The following is a 21,973-nucleotide window of genomic DNA, read 5'->3' as shown; positions in this document are numbered from 1 at the left end:
AAAAGTGGCAAAACATTAAACCAAAACAGTGAAAATGGAAAGGACGGACTTTGCTTGCGTTTGCTGCGAAAAGATACTGGGTCAGCAAAACTTTTATTTGAATTTTAATAAACTTGTTGTAGTGGCAATATTTTTATTCAAAAACCACCCTTGTCCATATTCCAGGCAATGACATTGGCCCTTGCTCACATGTTGACTAGGATATTAAACACCAAGCAAACTTGGCCATTGATACCCTCAATGAAGTTAAAGACAAGCAGATCTTGGAGTTGGCCAATCTTCTAATACCCCTTTACCACAATGAACTCCTTGTAGTGGCGGCATTTTTAGATTCAAATAGCACCCTTGTCCATATTCCAGGCCATGAGCTTGGTCCTTGCTTACATGTTGAATAAAGATGTTAACACCAAGCAAACTTGGCCATTGATACCGAGGGCGATAGTATTTAGTTGCAGCTAAACAAACAACATTTCAAGGGTCAGGAACACCACAAACCAAATTGTTGCCCTATCAACCATATACAATCTTGCAGCATATTAATAATAGTGCATACCGTTTGGACTTGCCTCCACAGTTGAGGGTCCATGACGTTATCAATGTCCAAAATCTAAAAGTGTATCAGCCTCCTCTTTTGGGGGATGACATGCAAGTTGTTCAAGTCTCCATCCTACATATAATATTCCAAACTTCCAGCCAGCATTTGCCGAATGTACTTTGTTGGATGTGCACACTCGTTCCACCAAACAGCAACAGCATCATCCATATTTTCTTGGGATTCAAGGTCAATTCCCCACCCAAGCCAAATGGTTTACACAATCATATTTTCAACCAGGGCTACGGGACAGCGCCAACCCCCCCCCCCCAAATCCACTCCTGAAGCACTCTCTGAGCAGAAGCACATCGGGAGCAACCCAGGAGCGCACTCCCGAAATAACACTACCATGAATCTCATATTAGGCTGCCACATTCTCAAGGTTGCCTTCCTTCTCCAACTCACACAAGAGAACTTCTTGGCTCGTTCCTCTCACCAGCTCACTTGCTCACAAACTCTTGCTCAAGAATTATGAATACAAGGTGTGCTTTCGATCTTCCTATAAGCAACTCGATTTGCCTATTATTAGTAAGTTTCTAAATTAGGAAGTTGAACTAGAGCTTTTCTAGTTTACAAAAGTTAACTAGATCCTCCTAAAATTTAGGAGGCTAACTCCACTTAAGAATTTAGTTCCCAACTTAAATCACACTAGAGGACAGATAACTCGGTCCTCCACAAACTCGCACTAGTCAAACTGCTTCTTGAACTCATCCACATCGCTAGAACTCGTGCATGACTAAGAAGATCACAAGTTTGATTCCTTGAATTAAGGCACAAATCAAGGAATCCATTCCTTCGCTACTTTTCAACACCACATGCTAGGACACCAAGCCTATGCAAAAGACCTTTCGAAACTCCCATAACCTTCAACAACTAACATATGTGCAAAGTTAATTGTGCTCTTAGCACTTCTTTTCTTTGCCAAGGACAAAGGGCTCTAGCCTATCCAAGTGGCTTATGATTTCAGAGTCATTGTTGACTGGTTTAATGGGTCGACGTGGCTAGAAAATATGGTCATTGAACCTTCCCAATGTCAAATTTATGATTTGCAAAAATATGTTACTAAGGTTTTCATGTTTCATATTCACCAAGAATTTAATTAGTTGACTGACTCTCTGTTAAAGGAAGCATTAAATTTAGAAGTCGGTCTTAGACATTGCATTGAATATTGAGGCAGCAAGTCAACTCTAGAAACTCAACTAGTCTTGTTTTGATCGTCTCTTTTGCGACATAATCTTTGTTTCTTGGTTCATGCATGGAATAGCTAAAAAATTATGTTGGTACGTCGATATAGTCTTGCTTTTAAAGAAACTAGAAAGTTGTTCAAGATAAGAGCAAGTTGGGCTAGTTGGTAGATGGAGATGAAGTGCTCTATGATGGAGCGATCGAGACTTACGTATACTTTGATTTCTCCTTGAAATAACAAGTATATAGTTTTTCTTTGGAAAAAAATTAACAAAAAAAATGGACAAGGTCAAAAACAATGATTTGAGAGTTTTCCCAATGAGAAGGAGGTATGGCATCGAACACTAATTTGCATTGTTTCACCATTAATAACCACCACCCAGCTTGAATGAGACTTCTGAACTCTTTTATGCATTTTAATTTTACTATTTAAGGTTCATGGATCTTAAATTACTTTAAGAAAAATATTGTAGAATGTTTGAGACGCTCCATAAAAGGAAGAAAGCTATTATTTACAAAGACAAGGCCACATGAATAAGATTTTCCCTCTAAGCTTAGTTAAAGATCTTCTGGGATGGAGAAGTCAAGCTCAATGCAAAGTTTCTCCATTTCTCCTCCCTCTTGGATAGATGACCATCGTTTTGCAAGGATTGCCAATGTATTTTGCTGCTAAAATAATCTTTATAGAAGGTCATCATTGCTTCAATAAGACGTTAGAGGTAAGATAAAATCCTCCCCACCTCTTGATGTAGCCTTTGATAATTAAGGAAATTTGTTGCTAGAATTTTCTAGTTATAGATGTTCATCAATGTTTGAAGCAATGTTGCAATCGTTCCATAAGAAAAAATATCATCAAGGGTGCAAAAAAGAAAATATTGCAAAATAACAACAAAATTATAAATAAAAAAACATTAAAAAAAAATTATAAGAATTGTCCCAAGGGGTGTTAGAAAATGTAACTCGGTTTGGTCTTCATAATTGATATTGGATTTATGTTATTATATATTTTATGTAAAAGATCAAAAAGAAGAAAACGAAATATTATTTTCAAGCATGGGTTTCATGCTCAAATTATTTGGTCATCTAGGTCAAGCATGGTCTTCATGCTTTTTGGGTTTATTGAGTCAAAAGAATATTTTCGTAAGTCAAATTATTGTCCTTGAGTCAAGTCCCATTTAGAGTTTGAAGACAAAGTGGAAAAAGAAATTTATTTGAGTCAAAAATGTAATTTTTATTCCTCCAAGACCAAGTCGGCCCTGGAAGGGGTATTTCGACCTCCCGGATGTGTATAAATAGAGACAGTTCGACCTCATTTGTTACAACACCATGCAAGTTCGATCTCCAAGGAAAGGAATTGGGAAGCAAGCGAGAGAAAGAAGAAAAATCAAAGTTTTTGTCTTGAAATCTACCCTAGATTCATAACACGTGCAAAATTTTGAAGCTGTTAGAGGGGCCAAAGTTGCAGAGCTACTACAGGTCCGAAATTTTGTGGCTAGAGTTAATTTGGAAGGTTTTGACTTGAGTTGACTTTAACTTGTTGGAAAGGCTTGGGAGGGTTGACTTGGGTCTTGTTGAAGGTCTTGGTTTTGGTGTTTGGGTCTTGGATTCATCATTTGATATAATTCTATAAGAAGAGAAGAATTTTTTGGGTTTTGCCCTTGGAGGGGTTTTGCCCTGTCTTGGAGCGCCTACATCCTATGTTCATTGTCTATTTGTGATCTTCATTGTTTATGGTTTCGAAATTGTTTGATGTACAAAACATAATAAAGTAATAAGAAGCCAACATAACTTCATAAGCAATTATCAAGTAAAGAGAAATCACCCTAAGTGCTACCCCTATTGACTTTTCAACAGGGGGCAGCTCAATTGGTGATCGAAGTAATGTGAAATTTGTGAAAACTCAGAGATCCAAGGTTCAAATCCGCCAATTATAACCCGGTTTAAGGAGAGGGGAACAAGACCATAGACCCTCGGAGGTTTACTAGTAGTTACGTATCAGACAAGCTGTTGGGTTCCCTGCGGAGATATATATACACGAATTATTTAAAAAAAAAAATCATTCTTTTTCATTTTTGTAAACATCAAAAGCAACAACATCAAAATAAATGCATATATGAAAACAGAACTAATAGATAAGATGTACAAGATGTTTAGTGCTACTATCACACATCAACACTAAATAATGTCCTGACACCTGAGTCCTACCTCAACCTAAAAATATCAACAAAAAATATAATAAATGTATCTCATCATCACAAGACATCTACAATGAAAATCAAATAAATAAACTAGTGATACCCTATGCTCCATTTACAAACAAAGCTAATGGCTCTAGAAATGGTTTTTCCTCTACAGGAAGAAGGCCTTGGCGCTGGCATTGGACTCTAACGTCCTCTAGAAGTAGGAGCTAGACTCCATGCTCCACTAATGCTATTGCTACGTCCAACTCACTCTATCAAAATTCCATGAAATTGGTGGTGCTAGGTCAATCCCAGTGTCAATAGTCACCAATTCCATGACTAAAACTAAAATCAAAACTAGTGTATATCCATTGGGAAATTGAGTCATACTCAGTGAACTCCTAAACTAGTTTTGATTTTCAATATCTAAATCTAAAAGTGTCTTCATTCTACAAATCTATTTTATAATTGAGCTTCACAAGGGAAGATTAAGGGAAACCTCCCAGCAAGGAGAGGCAACCTAAAGTGAGCTGCCCTAAGATTTGTGCCTGGTAATTGGATATTTGTTTTGTGCAGATCCTAGAGGTGGCACGTCTACTACAGAATTACCTTCTTTATCAGTTGTTTCTTATATTCTAAATCTTACGAAGGATGACTTCTGAAATGCTGAAACCATTTCCATTTTTAAAACACTAGTTATTTGCCCATTTCAGATAACTTAGCTGCACTGTCAAAAGATGTAGTGCCATGTCATATTCAGTGAACTCCTAAAATTAACTAAAACTCTGTTTTTTCTGAAGCTCAACTGCTACAGCAATAGTTTTAGCCCATTATGTGTATGTACTATGAAGTGTTTGCATAACTTTATGTCCAAAGAATGAGTAACAGATAGGAATATTTATATTGCAGAGGAATGCAAACTATTCTGAGTTGTTCCATTTATAGTTGATCACAAACAATTTGTGCAAAACTTCTGAGCTCCTTCTCCTAGTACTTGAAGCACTGTAATGTGGGAATTGACTAGCAAATAATTGACAACAAAAATAAATGCATTTGGCAGCCACAAGTTCAGCAAGCATTTGTCATTGAAACCTACTGTCAAATCATAACAAGAAACCTGTCCAAATAATTCTCACCAAGCCCCAAAATAAAGATTACTAAAAAATTAATTGCCAATCCAGGAAATAAGGTTGGCCTAGAGTGGAACTTACTTCCGTAAACATTCATCATAGAATCCATATACTTGAGTAATCTGTCACAATACAATATATGACACAATTTAGCTCAATTTTTCAGTAATTGTTCCAACAATTTTTTAAAAATGATTAGGTCACACAGCTAAACCAGCAATCTATAAAACATGGCTATCAACTAAAATTACATAAGGGATTTCTGCTTTTAAAGACAACAAACATGCCTATGAATCACTGTTATTGAGACAAAAAAAAGCATCAATTCCCTCTAACTGAAGACAATTTTTTGCAATAAAAAGAGATGGAAAATAACACACCTGACGACTCTCATGATTTCCTCGAAGAATGGTAATTCGTTGGGGATATCGCACCTTCAATGACACTAGAAGCTGCATATCAAGGTGCAAATTGATGTCAATGGTGTCATTTCAGCTAAAACAGGAAAGGCACTTAATTGAATCATTGCAGAGTGTGCTATTAATTTGCAGAAGCTTGAATAAATATTTCGAAGGGAATATTAAAAAAAAAACAACAACAACAACAAAAAATACAATAGGTTGGCAAATTAAGTGAACAAACATTGCATGCTTGATGTTAATGGTTTGGATTTATGCTGACGTACATGAAAATATATTTTTATCAAAAATTCAATATTTTATGTATTTTTTTATTTGATCAAGCCATTAACCAATTCAACTTTCAGATCTGATCCTAGTTATAATTTTGGGACAAAATTATTCTAATCCGATTCGGTATGACCACATTGGGCAACATGCTGTCGTTTTCTGACTTGAGACATTAGTATTTTGCCAAATGAATTTACGTTCTCCTTTGTCAATCCAAGATTGAGCATGTTATGTTCAGTACGTCTTACCATCATTAAATAATGCCATCCTTTATTTGATCTTGTTTTTCAGTTTTTTGTTCCATACAGTAAATATAATTGGATTGCTTGTAGGTATTGGATTGATTGTATAATTCATACCAATTTCTATGTATCACGACTCATGCACCTTGCAATGATAAAACTTAACCTTTAGTGGGAACTCCTACCATGAGAGGTGCTGTCAATCAAAGAAATCTCATGCTTAAGGACAACATTCCAACCAGTCACAAGTATTTGCATCCTGCCCTTATTCTTCTGTATGCAGCAATCTCTGTATCTTGACTTGGTTCTTAATTTAAATAATGTCCCACGACTTACCCTTATTACTTGGATCTATTTTTCAAACAATTTTGTTTACCTTAAACATGAAAGCAAATGAGGTAAGCCCATTTCATAAAGAATTTTAGCCCAAATTATATTCAAAAAACTGCCATACACAATGCTTTAAGCCTCAACAGCTCCAGGAAGGGAACTGGCTTTAGCCTCAACAGTGCAAAATGGAACTGCCAATTCCAAAATAATTAGTTTCATTTGAAAAAGCATTTCTAGTGGGTGCCTCCACACTTTGGTAGTGAATATACTAGTATTGCAAAAAACGAAATAGGAAAGATATCATTGAACATTTTGATCTCAAGGCACTGTAAACATTGGAGAGAAAATCAACAAACCACGACAAGCATATATAAATACAAAATAAATTCACTTTTTATAGACTAACAACAACATCAAATAATAAATCCAGGATTGGGTTCTCAGTATATTTGACCTGAGTGAAATGGCATATATTTCGGTTTGCAACTTGCACAACAATATATTAAACTTGCAAAATTCTATGTTTGTACAAAATTAAGCAAAATAGTTACCATGCATTTAGCGCTTTTTAATAAAAACCATCTGAAAAAAATGAGGCATAACCACTGCAATGAAGAACAATGCACAAGTTGATTAGTATCAGAGAATGCCCTACTTACAGTGACAGTCTCGACTGAATAGTATCCTCGGTCAACATAGTCACCCATGAACAAATAATTCGTATCTGGACACTACAAACAGAACAAGTTCAAAGTGAATTATGGCATTCAGAATGATTGTCAATAGCTGCAAATCAACTTGTTTAAATTGTTAGAAAGAATAAAATATCTATCGAGATGAACAAAATCTAATTAAACAGATATCCAGAAAGGAAATGACGAAGGGAAAGATAGGAAAAAGAATAGAAACATCTCAATTTCTCAGAACTATATGACAAAAGATGCAATCCTAGAAAATGGGTCATATGATTTATAAAATAAAGGGGGCAGTCACCCAAAAAAGGAGAAAAAGTCAGAAGATAGCATTCAAGCAGGAAACAAATAGAGCTATTAGCAAATATAATACATTTACAAAAACACTTCATATGAACATCATTTATGGTTCTCAATATAATTAGACATGTGGATATATTGTATCTTGATATTCATCAGATTCACAAAATGATTCATACCAATGGCATTTATGGTAAAGCTTAAACATTTAGTCAAATTAACCCTTGGTTTGGATTTTGAGAAGTATGAGACTAAAGTTTCGAATGGCTACTGTTTCCCCTCTTAAGTCAATATTTATACACCGAGGGTTTGGATAGTGGAATGCATTTTGCAAATGGCCTAAAAATTACGTACTGGTCAGAGACAGTGGCAAGACACAAATACACAGGAGGAAAGTGTGACCATTGAAGTAATCAGACCATGGAAAACAGCATAAGAATCAAAGGTAAAGTTATTATTCAGTAAGCAATGGCCAGAGACAGTGACAAGATACAAATATGCAGGAGGAAAGTGTGTCCGTTGAAGTAATCAGACCATGGAAAATAGCATAAGAACCAAATGTAAAGTTTTATTCAGTAAGCAATGGCAAAATTTCTCACTTCGTTATGAAAAATTAAAAAAATAAGTCTGAAGGCAAACTACAAATAATGCAAACCATGGGGTGGTTTGGAGGCCGTAGCTGAAACCAAGCTGTCTTCTGATATCAAGACAATCATCCCAGATTTTATGCATAATTATTTCTAAATCAGAAAATATGAAAAGAAAAAGACAGAACAAAGAATAGGTTTTATTTGGAGCTATGTGACCAGGATACAGATACAGAATCAGATACATATATACATACATCCAGACATATATGATTGATAATATACATATAAAAATTGTACATATTTATGGGGTACACAAGTTGTAATAAGCTTATCCAAGAAGTTAGGTCAGCCAGTTGTTGCAAATATAGCTGGGCATTTGGCTAGTTCCATGCTGGCATGTACCCAGTCTGAATCCCCCCTAGGTGAGGTGCATTACTCTATGCTAACAGGTTTAATAAGGATACTGTCCATGAATGTAGGGAAGCATCCCAACGGTTTCTCCTGAAAGGTTTTCCTTCAAGTAAAAAGCATAACCATGCAATGCAGTGCACTTATAAGGCATACACAGTTTGGCACCAAGGCCAAGCTCACTGGCAACAAAGGGATACATCAGACAGGAATCGAATCCTCTGCCTCAAGTAAGAAGATTGGAACAAAAGGGAGCGTCAGCCTTGCCAACACTCAGGCCAAATCTGTATTTATAGCCTCAAATGATGGCAATGTGTGAAGAGTCACTCATCACCTAAGATAGGCGGGTGACACTCTTCAATTACAAGGAGCTAACCATCCATCACCCATCTTATCCCACTGAGTATTTGCATGCAGGTGACACTTGAGACAGCATGCAAGTGGAGTAATTCAGTGACTAGACTACTTAAAACCTGATATGAGGCCAGCGCATAGCATGATTATGAACCAGTTGTGCAATTATCAGTACATCATCACAAGGCCACTGAGAAAGGAGCTGGAGAGTCTTTGTCTCAGCAGATTCTGGAGACCTTGAGAAGCCTGTAAACAGACACAGAGCAATTCCTCCAAGTCGGTGTTTCAGTGAGCTGTCAACCTCACAATGGAAGAAGAGCACACGAATCAGAAAACCAAGCATAAAAGAAAAAAGACAAATTGACGCAGGTGTTCCCCGGGTGACCATCAAAGTTCTTTTCAAACGTTTTCTACATCTGAGAACCTCTTATATTATTTATTTTCTTGTTTTATGAGGTTGGTGTAATCTGGCATCCCTCATAAAGCAACTCTCATTTTGTAATCAAGCATTGTCTACATTTCAAGACCTCCTATGTCTACTTATTCTGTTCTGGTTTATGAGGTTGACTGTACCACTTTTTGTAAGTGGCTTGACAATAGGAAGTCCTCTCTTTCGATCAGTCTGGCCTCCATGGGAGAGAAAAACTCTGATTTTGTAGTCAAGCATTTTCCATGTCTGTGGACGTCTGATGTTGTTTATTCTGAGTTGTTTTTTGCGTAAGCAGTATCAGTTTTTGTTAGTGGCTTGACAACAGGAAGTCCTTTGCTTATTAGGACACTCTGGCCTCCAAGGTAGAGCAACTCTGATTTTGTCATCCTGAATAGCAGACTAGCCCTTGTATATACTTTGTATACATTAATATAAACACTCAGCACAAAAAGAATGATACGACACAGAATCCATACAGACGGTATCCACACAGATACAGGGAGAGAGTTTCTTCTGTAATTTAGCTCAAGTGCCCTTATTTTATCAAACCAATGGAGTTTACAAAAACCAGGTCAGCACAAATGTAAATACATAAATAAGCTCATCTAGATAAATGAGAATTTTATAGTTATTTTGTTAGTTGTATGTTTTCTTAGCAATTTCATCATTAAACAGGGGGGCAAACATTTAGGGACCACAAATAATTCATCTTCAAAAATTTTATCATTTTGACAAAAAAATAAAAAGGCAGGATTCTTAGAGACCACAAATAATTCATCTTCAAAAATTTTATCAATTTGACAGAGGAATGAAAAGGCAGGATTCAAAGATTAATTATAAACCACAGATATTAGATTCCAGATTTACAGGGGAAACCCTGCCAAATATTGAAACAGATTTTAAACTCTAGAGCCAAACTAAAGACCTAAATGCCAAAGGCCTCTTGAAATATGTAAATGAATACGAGGCAGCCATTAAATTTATTCAGGATATTCTATTCTTGCTGGAGATTCTTCTAAATTAAGGCATGGGATACAATAGATGTACTTCCACTCTACTTAGCACAAATTGACCAGATTGACAACAAAGCGAAAATTATTGGCACTCCCAGGCAAAGAAGAAGCATGCCTATACTGGCCCTATGTTACAAGAAGCAGAAGTATGGGAACAGATTTCCAAATTTTGGGATTTAAGGATTCAACAAAATATATTTTTCTATATATATATATACCAACATTTCTTTCAAGTCATGTATGCTCCATGCCGTGGAACAAACATTTGAGCTGGATTTTCACCTCTCTAGGCACTTGTCCAAATGGCAAAACAAAAAGAAGTTAAACAATTACAAATAATGGGGGATTCAAATCTCATTGTGGAGTGGGAGAATGGTCCTGTGGGCATAGTGTCTCCACAACTCGCTCATATCTTGCAGGGATAAAGCATGTCATGAACAAGCTGGATTGGTTTTCATGCACCCATATTTTCAAAGAACCTCCCTGCTATGTGCCTCAAACCCCTCTGGCTGCTCTATGTAAATCTCTTCCTCAAAACACCATTGACGAAGGCAGTCTTCACATCCATATGGTTCATCTTCCACGGGTGTAAAAGTTTCATCATAGTCAATGCCCTCCACCTGAGAAAACCCTTTGGCTACGAATCTAGCCTTGTACTTCTCCACACTCCCATTAGCTAGCTGCTTAATCTTGTAGACCCACCTGAATCCAATCACAGATCTGCCCTCCAGCCTTAAGCACAATCTCCCAGACATCGTTCTACATGGTGGAAGAGTACTCTTCCACCATAGCATCATCCCAAACCCGCTGAAGGCTCTATGTCTATGGCCTCAGTCATCAAGGCCATAAAACCTTAATATCTCTGAGGTTGTTTGCTTTGTTTGAATGTAGAGTTGGGTGCCCCTACCCTATCCTAAGCTTCCTAGATTAACTGATCAGCCCACCTCGGCTTTTTCGCGGTTGTGCTAGGTGTCATTGCTGGAGTGGGCACTGCTCGCTCTTCTCTCTCGTACTCTCCCACAACCCTCCATATTTGACTACTGTACAACTACTCAACAACTGGCTGTGATGTGGTTTGAGGGGTTGGCTAAGCCTCCTGCTTAAGAGCTAACGGCTCCTCCACCTGTGTTGTAGCCTGCTCACACTCTAAGGACTTCATTAGAGCCCTTTCCTCGTTAAACTTGACATCATGCCTCATAACTATCTTCCTTTGTGTTGGGACGTATACCATGTACACCTTGGATGTCTCATTGTAGCCCACAAAAATCCTTTTTTTGTTGTAGGCTCTGGCTTGCTCCAACTCTCTGAGGGCACATGGCAGTAAACCACACCACCAAAAATCTGGAAGTGCGAGGCATTCGGCTTCTTGCCAATGAATGCCTCCTTTGGTGTTACTTGTCCAAGCACCTTATGTGGACTCTTGTTCTATAAATAAACTACAATGTTGCATGCCTCTGCCCAAAGGAATAACGGCAGTCCCTAGTCATGCAACATGGTCGTGGCCACTCCAACAATACTCATCTTTTTGTGCTCTATCACCCCTTTTTGCGGAGGGTGGTGAGCTCTCGCCTGATGCCCTCCTTGGCACAAAAATACTCCCTCAGTTATCTAATCTCAACATTTTGACTTTCTTTCCTGTCTGGTTCTCCACCAATATGCTTTGAACTCGTGGAACTTCGAGAACACTTTGTCTTTCTTCTTTCGCGAAGAAGATCCATGTCTCCCTCAAATGAACCAATACCTATTGTCGGATCGGTTTTGCCCCCAAACCAGTCAGACCAACCGGTTCCGCTTCGATACACTGATATATATATATATATATATATATATATAGAGAGAGAGAGAGAGAGAGAGAGTCAAAATAACAATGAACACATATCATATCAAGAACCTGATACTCTAGAACACTAAAAGCTATGACAATATTTCAAAATTAAAAATCTTGATCAATGCAGTACAGCCCAATAAATTACCCCAGACCATTGCACTGTCCACCATCTACACCATTCAACATGACATCTTCTAAGTTGAACCAAACATGGGGAGAAAAGAGGAAAAGTGGAAACAAAACCAGAGCCAGATGCATAAGCAGTACCAGATATAGTATTCAAATGAATCCTATCATAAAAATCATCATTATTGAACGTGCCCTCTGATGAGCTACAAGTTCCTATAAAGAATTTAGAAAGTTGCTAGGCATAAGCATCCACATCTGTTTCTTGAGATTCCAAGGTCCATATTCACACATTCAATAGGAAATCAAGGAAATTTATATTTATACATATAGAAGATCATTTACCTTTGATGAGACCTGTTTTCCTTCATAGAAAGATAACCTATTAAAGTAACAATAAAGCTGTTGCTCAGGAGTCTTAGAACCATGACTAGCCCCCAAATTATCCCTATCAACAAGAACCTATACATCTTCATATGCTACACATTTCCAGTAGCACGCAAGGCAACAAATTGCAGAATTTTCAGTTACCACGCACAAAACTAGAGATTTTTTTTGCAAAGACAGTGATCCCCTCCCCTATGTGTAAAACTAAAGTACTTGTCCAAGTACTTGTAAGTAAAACTTGTACCAAATCACAACAACAACAACAAAAAGCACAAATGATCCTCAGTTATTGACAAAGTTGTAAAAGAACTTAGGATTTTGGTCAGACAAGTTGAAAGAAGGTTAGCTTCTTTTTCTCTACAAGTGACAGAGTTTGCCACTGTGTTTGCCTAGAATATTGGCTGCCTTGATAAACTTCTACGCAAAGAGCAGGCCCTGGCTTTTGTCCTTCTAGGACGTGCTTTTCACACACCCACATTCTACTTTCCTTTCCTTTGATGGGTGTACCTTTCCAGTCTCATTGACCTACCTTTGTGGTCATTTATTGCATATCAATAGAAAGTCTCATCTCTTACCCATCTATAAAATCATCAAATAGTTGCAGTTCAAAATTCAAGTAAAAAGTCCAGAGGCAAAAGGAGATTGGAGAACCAAAATTCAAAACCTCGACCACATACTACTATATCATGAAAAAATTGGTATTATCATAGTTGAAATTGCCCTTCCACATGACCCATAGGCACCATCACCACCAACTTTAGCATATTAGACCAAATTGGAAGAGACACTTAAGTTTTCGTTGAATGGTGACTGCATGCTAAAAGCATAAACAAGCACGTCTCACAAATAATGTTACCCTTTAACCTAATTTATAAGTAAGATTCTTTATTTGCACTACAAAAAGTGATCTAGTGACAGTATTTCCAAAAAACTATAACAGCAATGCTTTTCTTTAGGGCTCTAGCTTTGCAATGTACAAGAGAAAAACCAAATAATTAAACAAACCATCTCTTAAACATAAAATTGCAAATATAATTCTATTTCAAATATCTAAAAGCCTTCTGATTGATGAACTTGCAAGTACTGGTGCCAAGTAAACAAAGAAGCCATTAACAATTTAAATTCACAGCATGTTGTCAGTGATATATTGTGAATGATAGCAGAGCAATAGTGACCACATTGAGTAGTTGCACAAGGAAAATGATAAAATATCAACATCTCCGAAATTCTTCCATGATATTTTCATTTTGACAATAGAATTTTGCACACAAATTACATAAGACACTTTTGAATATCCATGTACAACCTGCAAGATGCTTCAAAATAACGGCATGAAAACATTACACAGGTTATAGCTAGCATTTCAGATTAATTTGGTGCTTGCATCTCTAAGATATATGTGACTTGCAAGCAGTGTTGTTTTAGCTCTCAAGGCACTCCAGAATTTTTCCCAGGTGTTTGAATCTAATTGTGAGCTTCACACTTGTAATGATCATACAGCCATTGGCCTTCAATCTGCTTATGTTTGTCCATATAATCATAAAAGACAAGGCAAAAATGCAAGTTCAAACTACCTTTCCACCAATCCGGAACAGCTCTGCAAGATCGTGAAATTGACCATGTATGTCACCACAGATTGTAACAGGGCACTTGACAGGCTGTTTAGAAAAGAAAGCAACATGACATTGGTTAGATCTCTCTCTGTCTACATTAATTCATGCCACATGACAAAACATGTGCATAATTTTAACATAATAAGCCAGTTCATCTTAATCACATTATCTTCGGCTACAAAAATCAAAATCAAAATGTTGCCTTGGGTCAATTGGACTGATCTAAATAGCCTTGAAGACAACAGTTGCATTCAACAATGGAAATGCAATTGATCAAGAACATAACATTACAATAATAATCCATAAGAGTGATAATTTAAATAATAATGTTTATGACATCTGATGCAGTGCCCAGATTATAATTTGTAAATGAAGATCGACAAGTCGATACACTGATTTTAAATTTTTGGCAGGATTTCAGATTGCCATAATACATTGGTCTAGATTTTACCTATAAAAAATAAGTTATCTTGGTTATTATATCCCAGAATATCGTTTTTTAATTTTAAGAGAAAAGCACTTTGTATTGAATGCACTTCAGAAAGAAAAAGATAGATCCATGCTAATCCTGGATATAGACAGCGACAAGAGGAATCAAACAAAAACCAGGTGTATAAGATCCACAGTTCAGAAAGATCTATGCTAGTATTTTTTTATATTTTAACATTATGGTAATGAATGGTGGGCTTTCTATTATTTTCTTTTTTAGATTATAAGTCGGATCTCAACGATTTTATTTTTAATTTATCAGCATTACCTACCCACAGATGGGACCTATGTCACAAGGTTCGGCGAACTTCAACCTTGAGGTTCGAATTTTGGCGAACCTTGAAAAAATTTGGGGTTCGGCGAACCTCGCAGCCATTGACCAAATCCATAGATCAAAACTCATAACCTCATGTCACAACTCAAGCTTGTAATCTATCCTTGCAATTTCTATGTTTGTGATAACATTTTTTATGTTTACTGATGTTGATATCTTACCATTTTATCTTATATTTCATTTTAAACTTAATATATGTATATATATAGAAAATGTATATAGACGAACCTAATGGCAAACCTCATCTGAACATCATCAAAAAATTCGAACACGAACCAAACCTAATCATTGTCGAACCCGAACCATGTGACTTGGGATGGGACACATCTCTTATACCCAGGCTTTAGAATGTGCCTCATTTTTCTTGGTGTAACTCACAGATCATTTTGGAAGTAATTAGGTATTTCAGTTGACTGATTCACCAATTAGGAGCAAGGCACGGGTATACATTTTTTAAGGGTATGACCCTTAAAAGGAATTCCATAATTTGTCAAAACTGTTAACCTTACAGCACCTCTCTGCTCATTTGAGGGCTGTGACTCAAGTTACAGTTTCAAGTGGACTTCACATTAGACTGCATTTCAATGTAAGACCTGGGGAAATGCCAGGAAACAATTTTTGGAAATCAGAAGAAAATTTTCAGGTGAAACCTACCTGTCCTTCTTTGAGTAAAACCACACATCTGAAAATCAGACATGTAATGTCTCTTTTCTAAGATATCTTTGGAGATAACAAGACTTTATATACAACCCCTCTCATCTTATCTGTCATCATTCAACGAATTTTAACACAATTCTCCTAGTTCTATCTCATTCATAAAACTAGTTCTAGTATAAATGCACTAAAAATATTCAACCTCCGACTTCTCACCTCAATCCACCAATACCACTCTCAAAGATAACAATTAAAGTGTCAAAAAAATGGATTATGAACCCAACTAAAACACTACTATCTAAAGCACTGAACACCAAAGGGCAACCAAATGATAGCATGTTCGATACAAATACACAAATGTATTGTAGCTTGTGTCCCCGAGAATTTAAAATGGGAAACAGAAAATGGCAGGAAATGAATTTCAAGAAACAAACATGGGAAAGATTCATAGAGTACAAGAAAAATGGAATAGAATTTTGAGAGAACTGTGGAAAACAGGAGAAGCACCAAGCAACGATTTCGAGAAATAAGAATAAAATTTAATTAATATTTGACATTTGTTGGGAAAATATAAACTTTTCTGACTGTTGTTTTACTGCTGGACTGCACTTTTGTAGAAAATTGAAATCACAAACCTAAAATCTATTTTCTGAGAAGTTCTGAGTTTACAGGGATTTGCGTTGTTTGGTTGGGATTTGTGAGACCATCCACAGTTAGTTTATGATTTCTATGTCAAAATATTCTCGAGATAAGATTAATTTACTGAAGTCAACAAGGACCAGGTCAGTGGAAAAATTTACTGAAGTCCACAGGAGACTCGGTCGATGGAATAATTTTACTAATATCCACAGGGGACTGGGTTGATGGGATAATTTTACTAATGCCCACAGGTGGCTAAAAGAATAGGACAATGGGACTAGAAAATACATCAAGTCACAAACATAATATGAGAAATCCAAGTAACTACGGCAAGCTACAAGGTAAAGAGATACAAGTGAAAATGAAAGAAAAGGAAGCACGAGAGGGTTACCCTAGGAACTAAACCCTAGAAAAGAGAGAAGAATAATGAAAAAAGAAAAGAGGAGTGAAACTGCCAACAGTTTGACAGCTTCCAGAAACAAACTGGTACAACAGTTTCTGACTGTCCAGAAACATCCCAGAGGCTGTATCCAGCATTCATGCACATTTTAGAAACAAATACACAATTCGGCATGAACTGGAATTGTTTCAACTTTCCAGAAAACATAGACTAGCTTATAAACCATTTTATTACAGGATTACAATTATAATTCCTCCACTAGAATCAAGAAAGCAATTAGAATTTGCAGAAAGAAAAGCAGTTTATAAAGTACATGATTACAATAATATTTCCTCAATTAGCATCAAGAGAGCAATTAGGATTTGCAAAACCAGAAGGGTAAAAAAAAAAATCATGATTACAGAACCACTTCACAACAACATTTGCATTCAATTAAGGTCACTGAAATGGAATAGGATAAAAAGTGGATATCCATTAGGAATTCTCGTGTGTTTATGATACTTGGCTTTCAGTCAAACAAAATACATAATAATTGGTACCCTTGACTCTTGAGGACGAAACTTTTCTCTACACCAAAGATATGATTCTACTGATATGAGGATTCTTCACCAGGTTGTAAATGACTTCAACATAATAGAGCATGGCTAGCTATTTGTTTGCTAGTCCTCACCCCACTGTCATTTATTCCACTTATGTGGAAAAAATAATGGAACCTAAATAGCAGGGTTTGAAAGAATACTTCAAAAGCGGAATGGATGTTTTGAAATGATAGAATTGCCATCTTCCCCAGCTCTTCTTTTTCATTCTATGTTATTGTTTTGAAGATGGACTAGATCAATTTCCTCAGGAGATGTATCAAGCACTCCCTTTTTTTGTGATAACATTAATAGAGTTCCAATTTCAATATTGAATTTTCTTCATATTTTCAGATTAAAAGAATTTTGAAGGGTAAAATGTATTTCATTTGTTTATTGTACTATTTCTTCTGTTTTGTATTCTAACAGCGTAAATTTTTTACTGGTGTGTACATGCATGCAAAATAGAACTTAACACCTCGAGGCACGGACGAAAGCAAATTATAATTTGTGTTTCAAAGTTAGCTTAAGCAAAGAACATACCTGCACATTACTTTCTTCCATGAGAATCTCCTTGGCCTTTTCACACAATCCTCTGACCTGAAGCCATGAAAAAACATTCTTAAAAAATCTATATTTTCTTCAATACAGAATTTAATCCATTACCATAAACTACTATATATCATCTTTAAGACTTCAGCACCTAAGCCCAAGCAATCTCAATGGCATGTTTTCCTACAGAATAGAGGAGTTATACCCAGACGTCTACACAGACAACTGAATTGTTTCATAACACTGTAAAATAATATCTCAGCAATTTATTTTCTGAGCATATCAATGATCTCATTGATTAATCATTAATTCATAGAATTCAATCTCATAATATGCTCTGACAAATGTTTCAAAAAGGATATATTTTTGGAATTGTCATCCCAACCACATTCCCAGATATCATAGATAACTGACTCGTTTAATAGAGCTATGCAATAAAATCTCAACAAGTCATTTTCAAAAGTCTTTAACGGTTAGAACTAATGATAAAACAAATGCAACATCTGCAAAAAAAATTAGAAAGGCTTGTAAAACCATTGCTCTCTTTACTTTTAATGTTGCAAATGGCATCCCGATATTAACTCATAATTTTTATATAATGTTTTCCTCCTGATATAAAGTCATAATTCTTAAATAATATTTTTGGTGGATCACTTGCAATGCGGAAAAACCACTTGCCAAGTTATTAGTCCATGCACAATGTCGAGAGATTTTATCTGGCAGTCTATAGAAAAAACAACATCTAATCTAAAAGCAACGTCTAAGCCAACTGTTTCCTTCGTTTAAAAATACATAGAGCTTCCTAGTTTATGAATTAACATAAATAAAGTAATCGCATGCAGGAATTGTTCTTTCACATTCCTATCCCTTAAATTTCTAAATTGAACCATCTTTGTGGGCTCAAGCATGTTTTCTTTCATGCCGTGGCCCATAGATGATGCTAGCAGCAAAATGTTGTAATCATGAAACATGGAGTTGACAAAGACACTGAATATTTCATCCTGTGTGTCACAATCATTGAATTCCACAATAAGCAAAAATTTATTCTTGAGAAAACTGTTGATCAAAGAAGAAATCCAAAAGAAATCTAAAAATGCAAGAAACAAACAGAAAGATTGGAAATAAAAGGGCCATTGGAATGGAGTTGACAACGATGCTGCATTTTCCATGTGTGTCACAATCATTGAATTCCACACTAACCAAAAACTTCGTCTTGAGAAAAGTGTTGATGCAAGAGAAATCCAACAAAAATCTGAAAGAAAAAATGCAAGAAAGAAATAGAAAGAAAGGCGTTGATAACTCTTTTAGGAAGAGAAAAAAGTCGCATCTCCCTTACCTTAAAGATAAGTGCAGGAACTGAGTTTACGCCATCTTCATATGTCGCAGCATTTTATAATTAAATATGAAGCAACATGATATTCTAAAAGAATGAGATTTAGACCAAAGACCACGTGTGCAGACCAAACAAATGTAAACAAAAGAAAGGAAACTTGTGAGTGCTGAAAGATCAAAATTCGGCAGCCAATATTTGTTTATCAACGTGATAACGGAAGAATTTCTTGACAAATATAATTTACTGTACAGCGAAATAAATAAGAATCGCCTGTTTCCACCTTTTCTCGGCAACTTTTACCACGGCTATCTTGTGCATCGTTCAATTACTAATATTTACCTTCGAGTGTTTCAATATTCCGAATTCGCCATCATAAGATATTTATATTTTATACTTGATTAAATACAATCAAAATGAATGGAGGATTGAGATATGCCTAACTTGGTTGGAATACTGGTATTGAGGATCAAAATGATCTTTCTCAAAGTCAAATATAAGACTCTGTATGGATACCTGCCTCTACTTTTGCAAGTTTGCCGCAGCTTCTCTCGGCTAATATTAGGCTATGCATTTTGCAACAAGAATCTTCAACATACAATCTGTATATTAAAAATTATATGCTCTCCTCACTTAACAGCCAAGATCAAGCATGTCAAGCAGCAAGAGAAACTAACACACTCTCCATCACAACAGTCCCGGATCCTACCACAGCAGCCCAAACCAAATGAGTAGCCGTAGTAAACTAAGCGCCCTCCAAAATTAGCATTCTAGTCACCTATACCCTCTTGAAAAAACCAGAACAGAAGAGAGAACCACAGCAAACAAAATACTTAAGATATTCGAAGACACGGTCCGCTGTGCCCTCAATTAAACCCTCAATTACTTGTCAGATATCAAGGGCATCGAGAAGCAAACACTGTTTTCCTGCATCAAAAAGGTTTTGAAAGACTAATCACAAGATCAGTAGCCAAGGTGACTCCACAACTAATCCAAGACCTCTAAATGTGTTAACGACTAAACAACCTTTAAAGATGCCAAGCACCCGATAAAAACCCAGGTTGGGAAAGGCTAATCACAAGATCATCAGAAAAGGAAAGGATCGATACACACTTATCCAAGACACTTATAAGCCACTACAGACCTCAGGCCACCCGGTATATACGTCCCAAAGGATCATCAGACAAGGAAAGGATCGATACACACTTATCCAAGACATTTATAAGCCACCACAGACCTCAGGCCACCCGGTATATACGTCCCAAAGATTCCACCTAGGTTCTATTTTCTTGACAATGACGGATCGAACTCTTGAACGCTAAATGGTCTCAAACTTAACCAAACTGAAACCATAAACACAAAGCATTGCGCTAGAACAACGCAGTTTGCAGGCCATTAAAACACCATTTCACGTTAAAGAAAGGTTCGAAAACCCCTAACACCATAAAGAACAGCGGATCAGATTCTAATACAGCCATTCGCACCAAGCATTTTCGCCAACAACCCGAAAATCTTCCCAGCGGGGGTTCGTATGCCGCCGGATCCGTGTGCCGACACGGTGTACAAGCACCGTCCCGGCAAAGAGAGGGCGTATTTTCTCAGACCTTTACAAACCTAGGTTTCGCAACAGAAACATCTGAAAAAAAATGGATCTCGAACAGAAACTTCATACGAAATGCATAGATTTAAAACGGCAGGTTTAAGGGCTGAAACTACTGGCCTCCTGTTCTGAGAGGGGCTTGCACTGCATAAGCTGTTCAATCTGGGCATCGAGTTGGCCATAACCGCTAGACGACGAGACCGGCTCCGTGCTCATCTTGTTCGGTGTCGAAATGCTCTCCTTTCTCTCTCTGCCCTTCTCGCCCCGCCGTCCCTGTGTCTTTCGGCCACTTCCTGAGAATTGAACCCTCGATCTTGTGGTTGCTGTCCGTTGGTCCGCACTGCTGCTGCTGCAGCTTTCTATCGAACAAAAATAAAATATTTGTGTGCGCGATATATTATGGTGCCTTTAACGAATGCCTTCCTTTCTTGCTTTGGCCCGGTCGGTCTTTGGCAGAGCGCATTATTGTTATTATTACGATGATTTATTAACTGTTATTATTTTACTTTAAGATTTTAATTTTATTTTAAGATTTAACGGCATGTCACTCCGGGGTTACCGGCTCCCACGGTGACGACTCTCCCTGAAGTCGACGGAGGCCCACGTGTACGCCACGTCAGCGATGGGAGTTGTATAGTCTGGCCTCGTTCTTGAGTAGTTCGACAATGCCTGAACAGGAGGATAAAACTCCGCCCCGAAACATAGTTTTATTTTAAAGTAAGGTCTGTGGTTGAATTGAATTATTTCTTTAATGACGTTCACAAGAGCTGGACACCCACTATTACTTAATTTATATGTTGATTACGTTGTTATAGATTTTCAGTAAGAAATTTATTGTTTTGTGATGTATTGTCTTCTCAAAAAGCATATTGAGATTATTCACTTTTAAGTTATTATTAAAGTGATTATAAATAACTTTGTAAACTATATTGTATTTTTTTTTGATAAAATGTTATTTTGTAATTATTTTTTTCTATTGCAAATAAATGAATGTAAGTTTGTTTTTCTCAATTTTTTTTAGAGACAGTTCATCTACCAATTTTATATTTTAGATGACGGGAGCTCGTTTTTAGTTGTGCAATTAAAATTTTAGCTTTTCTCTTGATTCAGGAACTCAAATACTTTTTATCATCATGTTTCGAGGTTGGATTAAATTCTTTGACATAATATGTTTTTTTTTCCTTCCTGGTTTGTCCACATGGCGGTTCTAAATTTTTATAACAACCATTTTTTTATCTCCTCTTTAGTGCGAGGACACAACACTCTTTATCATCATGTTTCCAGGTTGGATTAAATTCTTTGACATAGTAT

General features: G+C 36.6%; 1 protein-coding gene across 1 annotated transcript in view; it reads right to left on the bottom strand.

Moving 5' to 3' along the window:
* LOC149187662 (serine/threonine-protein phosphatase PP2A catalytic subunit) overlaps window positions 1-21,110 on the bottom strand; it is a 30,759-nt gene extending 9,649 nt beyond the window's left edge. The window contains exons 1-6 of the mRNA XM_089411433.1: window positions 20,776-21,110; window positions 17,724-17,773; window positions 14,051-14,134; window positions 7,008-7,079; window positions 5,468-5,539; window positions 5,169-5,209 (exon numbers count right to left, since the gene is read on the bottom strand). Coding sequence (XP_089267559.1) covers window positions 5,169-5,209; window positions 5,468-5,539; window positions 7,008-7,079; window positions 14,051-14,134; window positions 17,724-17,773; window positions 20,776-20,878 — 422 coding nt within the window. The 5' untranslated portion in view covers window positions 20,879-21,110. The remainder of the gene's footprint in view (window positions 1-5,168; window positions 5,210-5,467; window positions 5,540-7,007; window positions 7,080-14,050; window positions 14,135-17,723; window positions 17,774-20,775) is intronic.
* Between the last annotated feature and the right edge of the window lie 863 nt (window positions 21,111-21,973).

Source organism: Pinus tabuliformis, chromosome 3_1, assembly GCF_031772625.1.
Source record: "Pinus tabuliformis cultivar Carrire ecotype Pingquan chromosome 3_1, CPIR1, whole genome shotgun sequence".
Taxonomy (NCBI): domain Eukaryota; kingdom Viridiplantae; phylum Streptophyta; class Pinopsida; order Pinales; family Pinaceae; genus Pinus; species Pinus tabuliformis.
The sequence above is the reverse complement of the archived record's forward strand: the minus strand, read 5'-3'. Positions and strand labels throughout refer to the sequence as shown.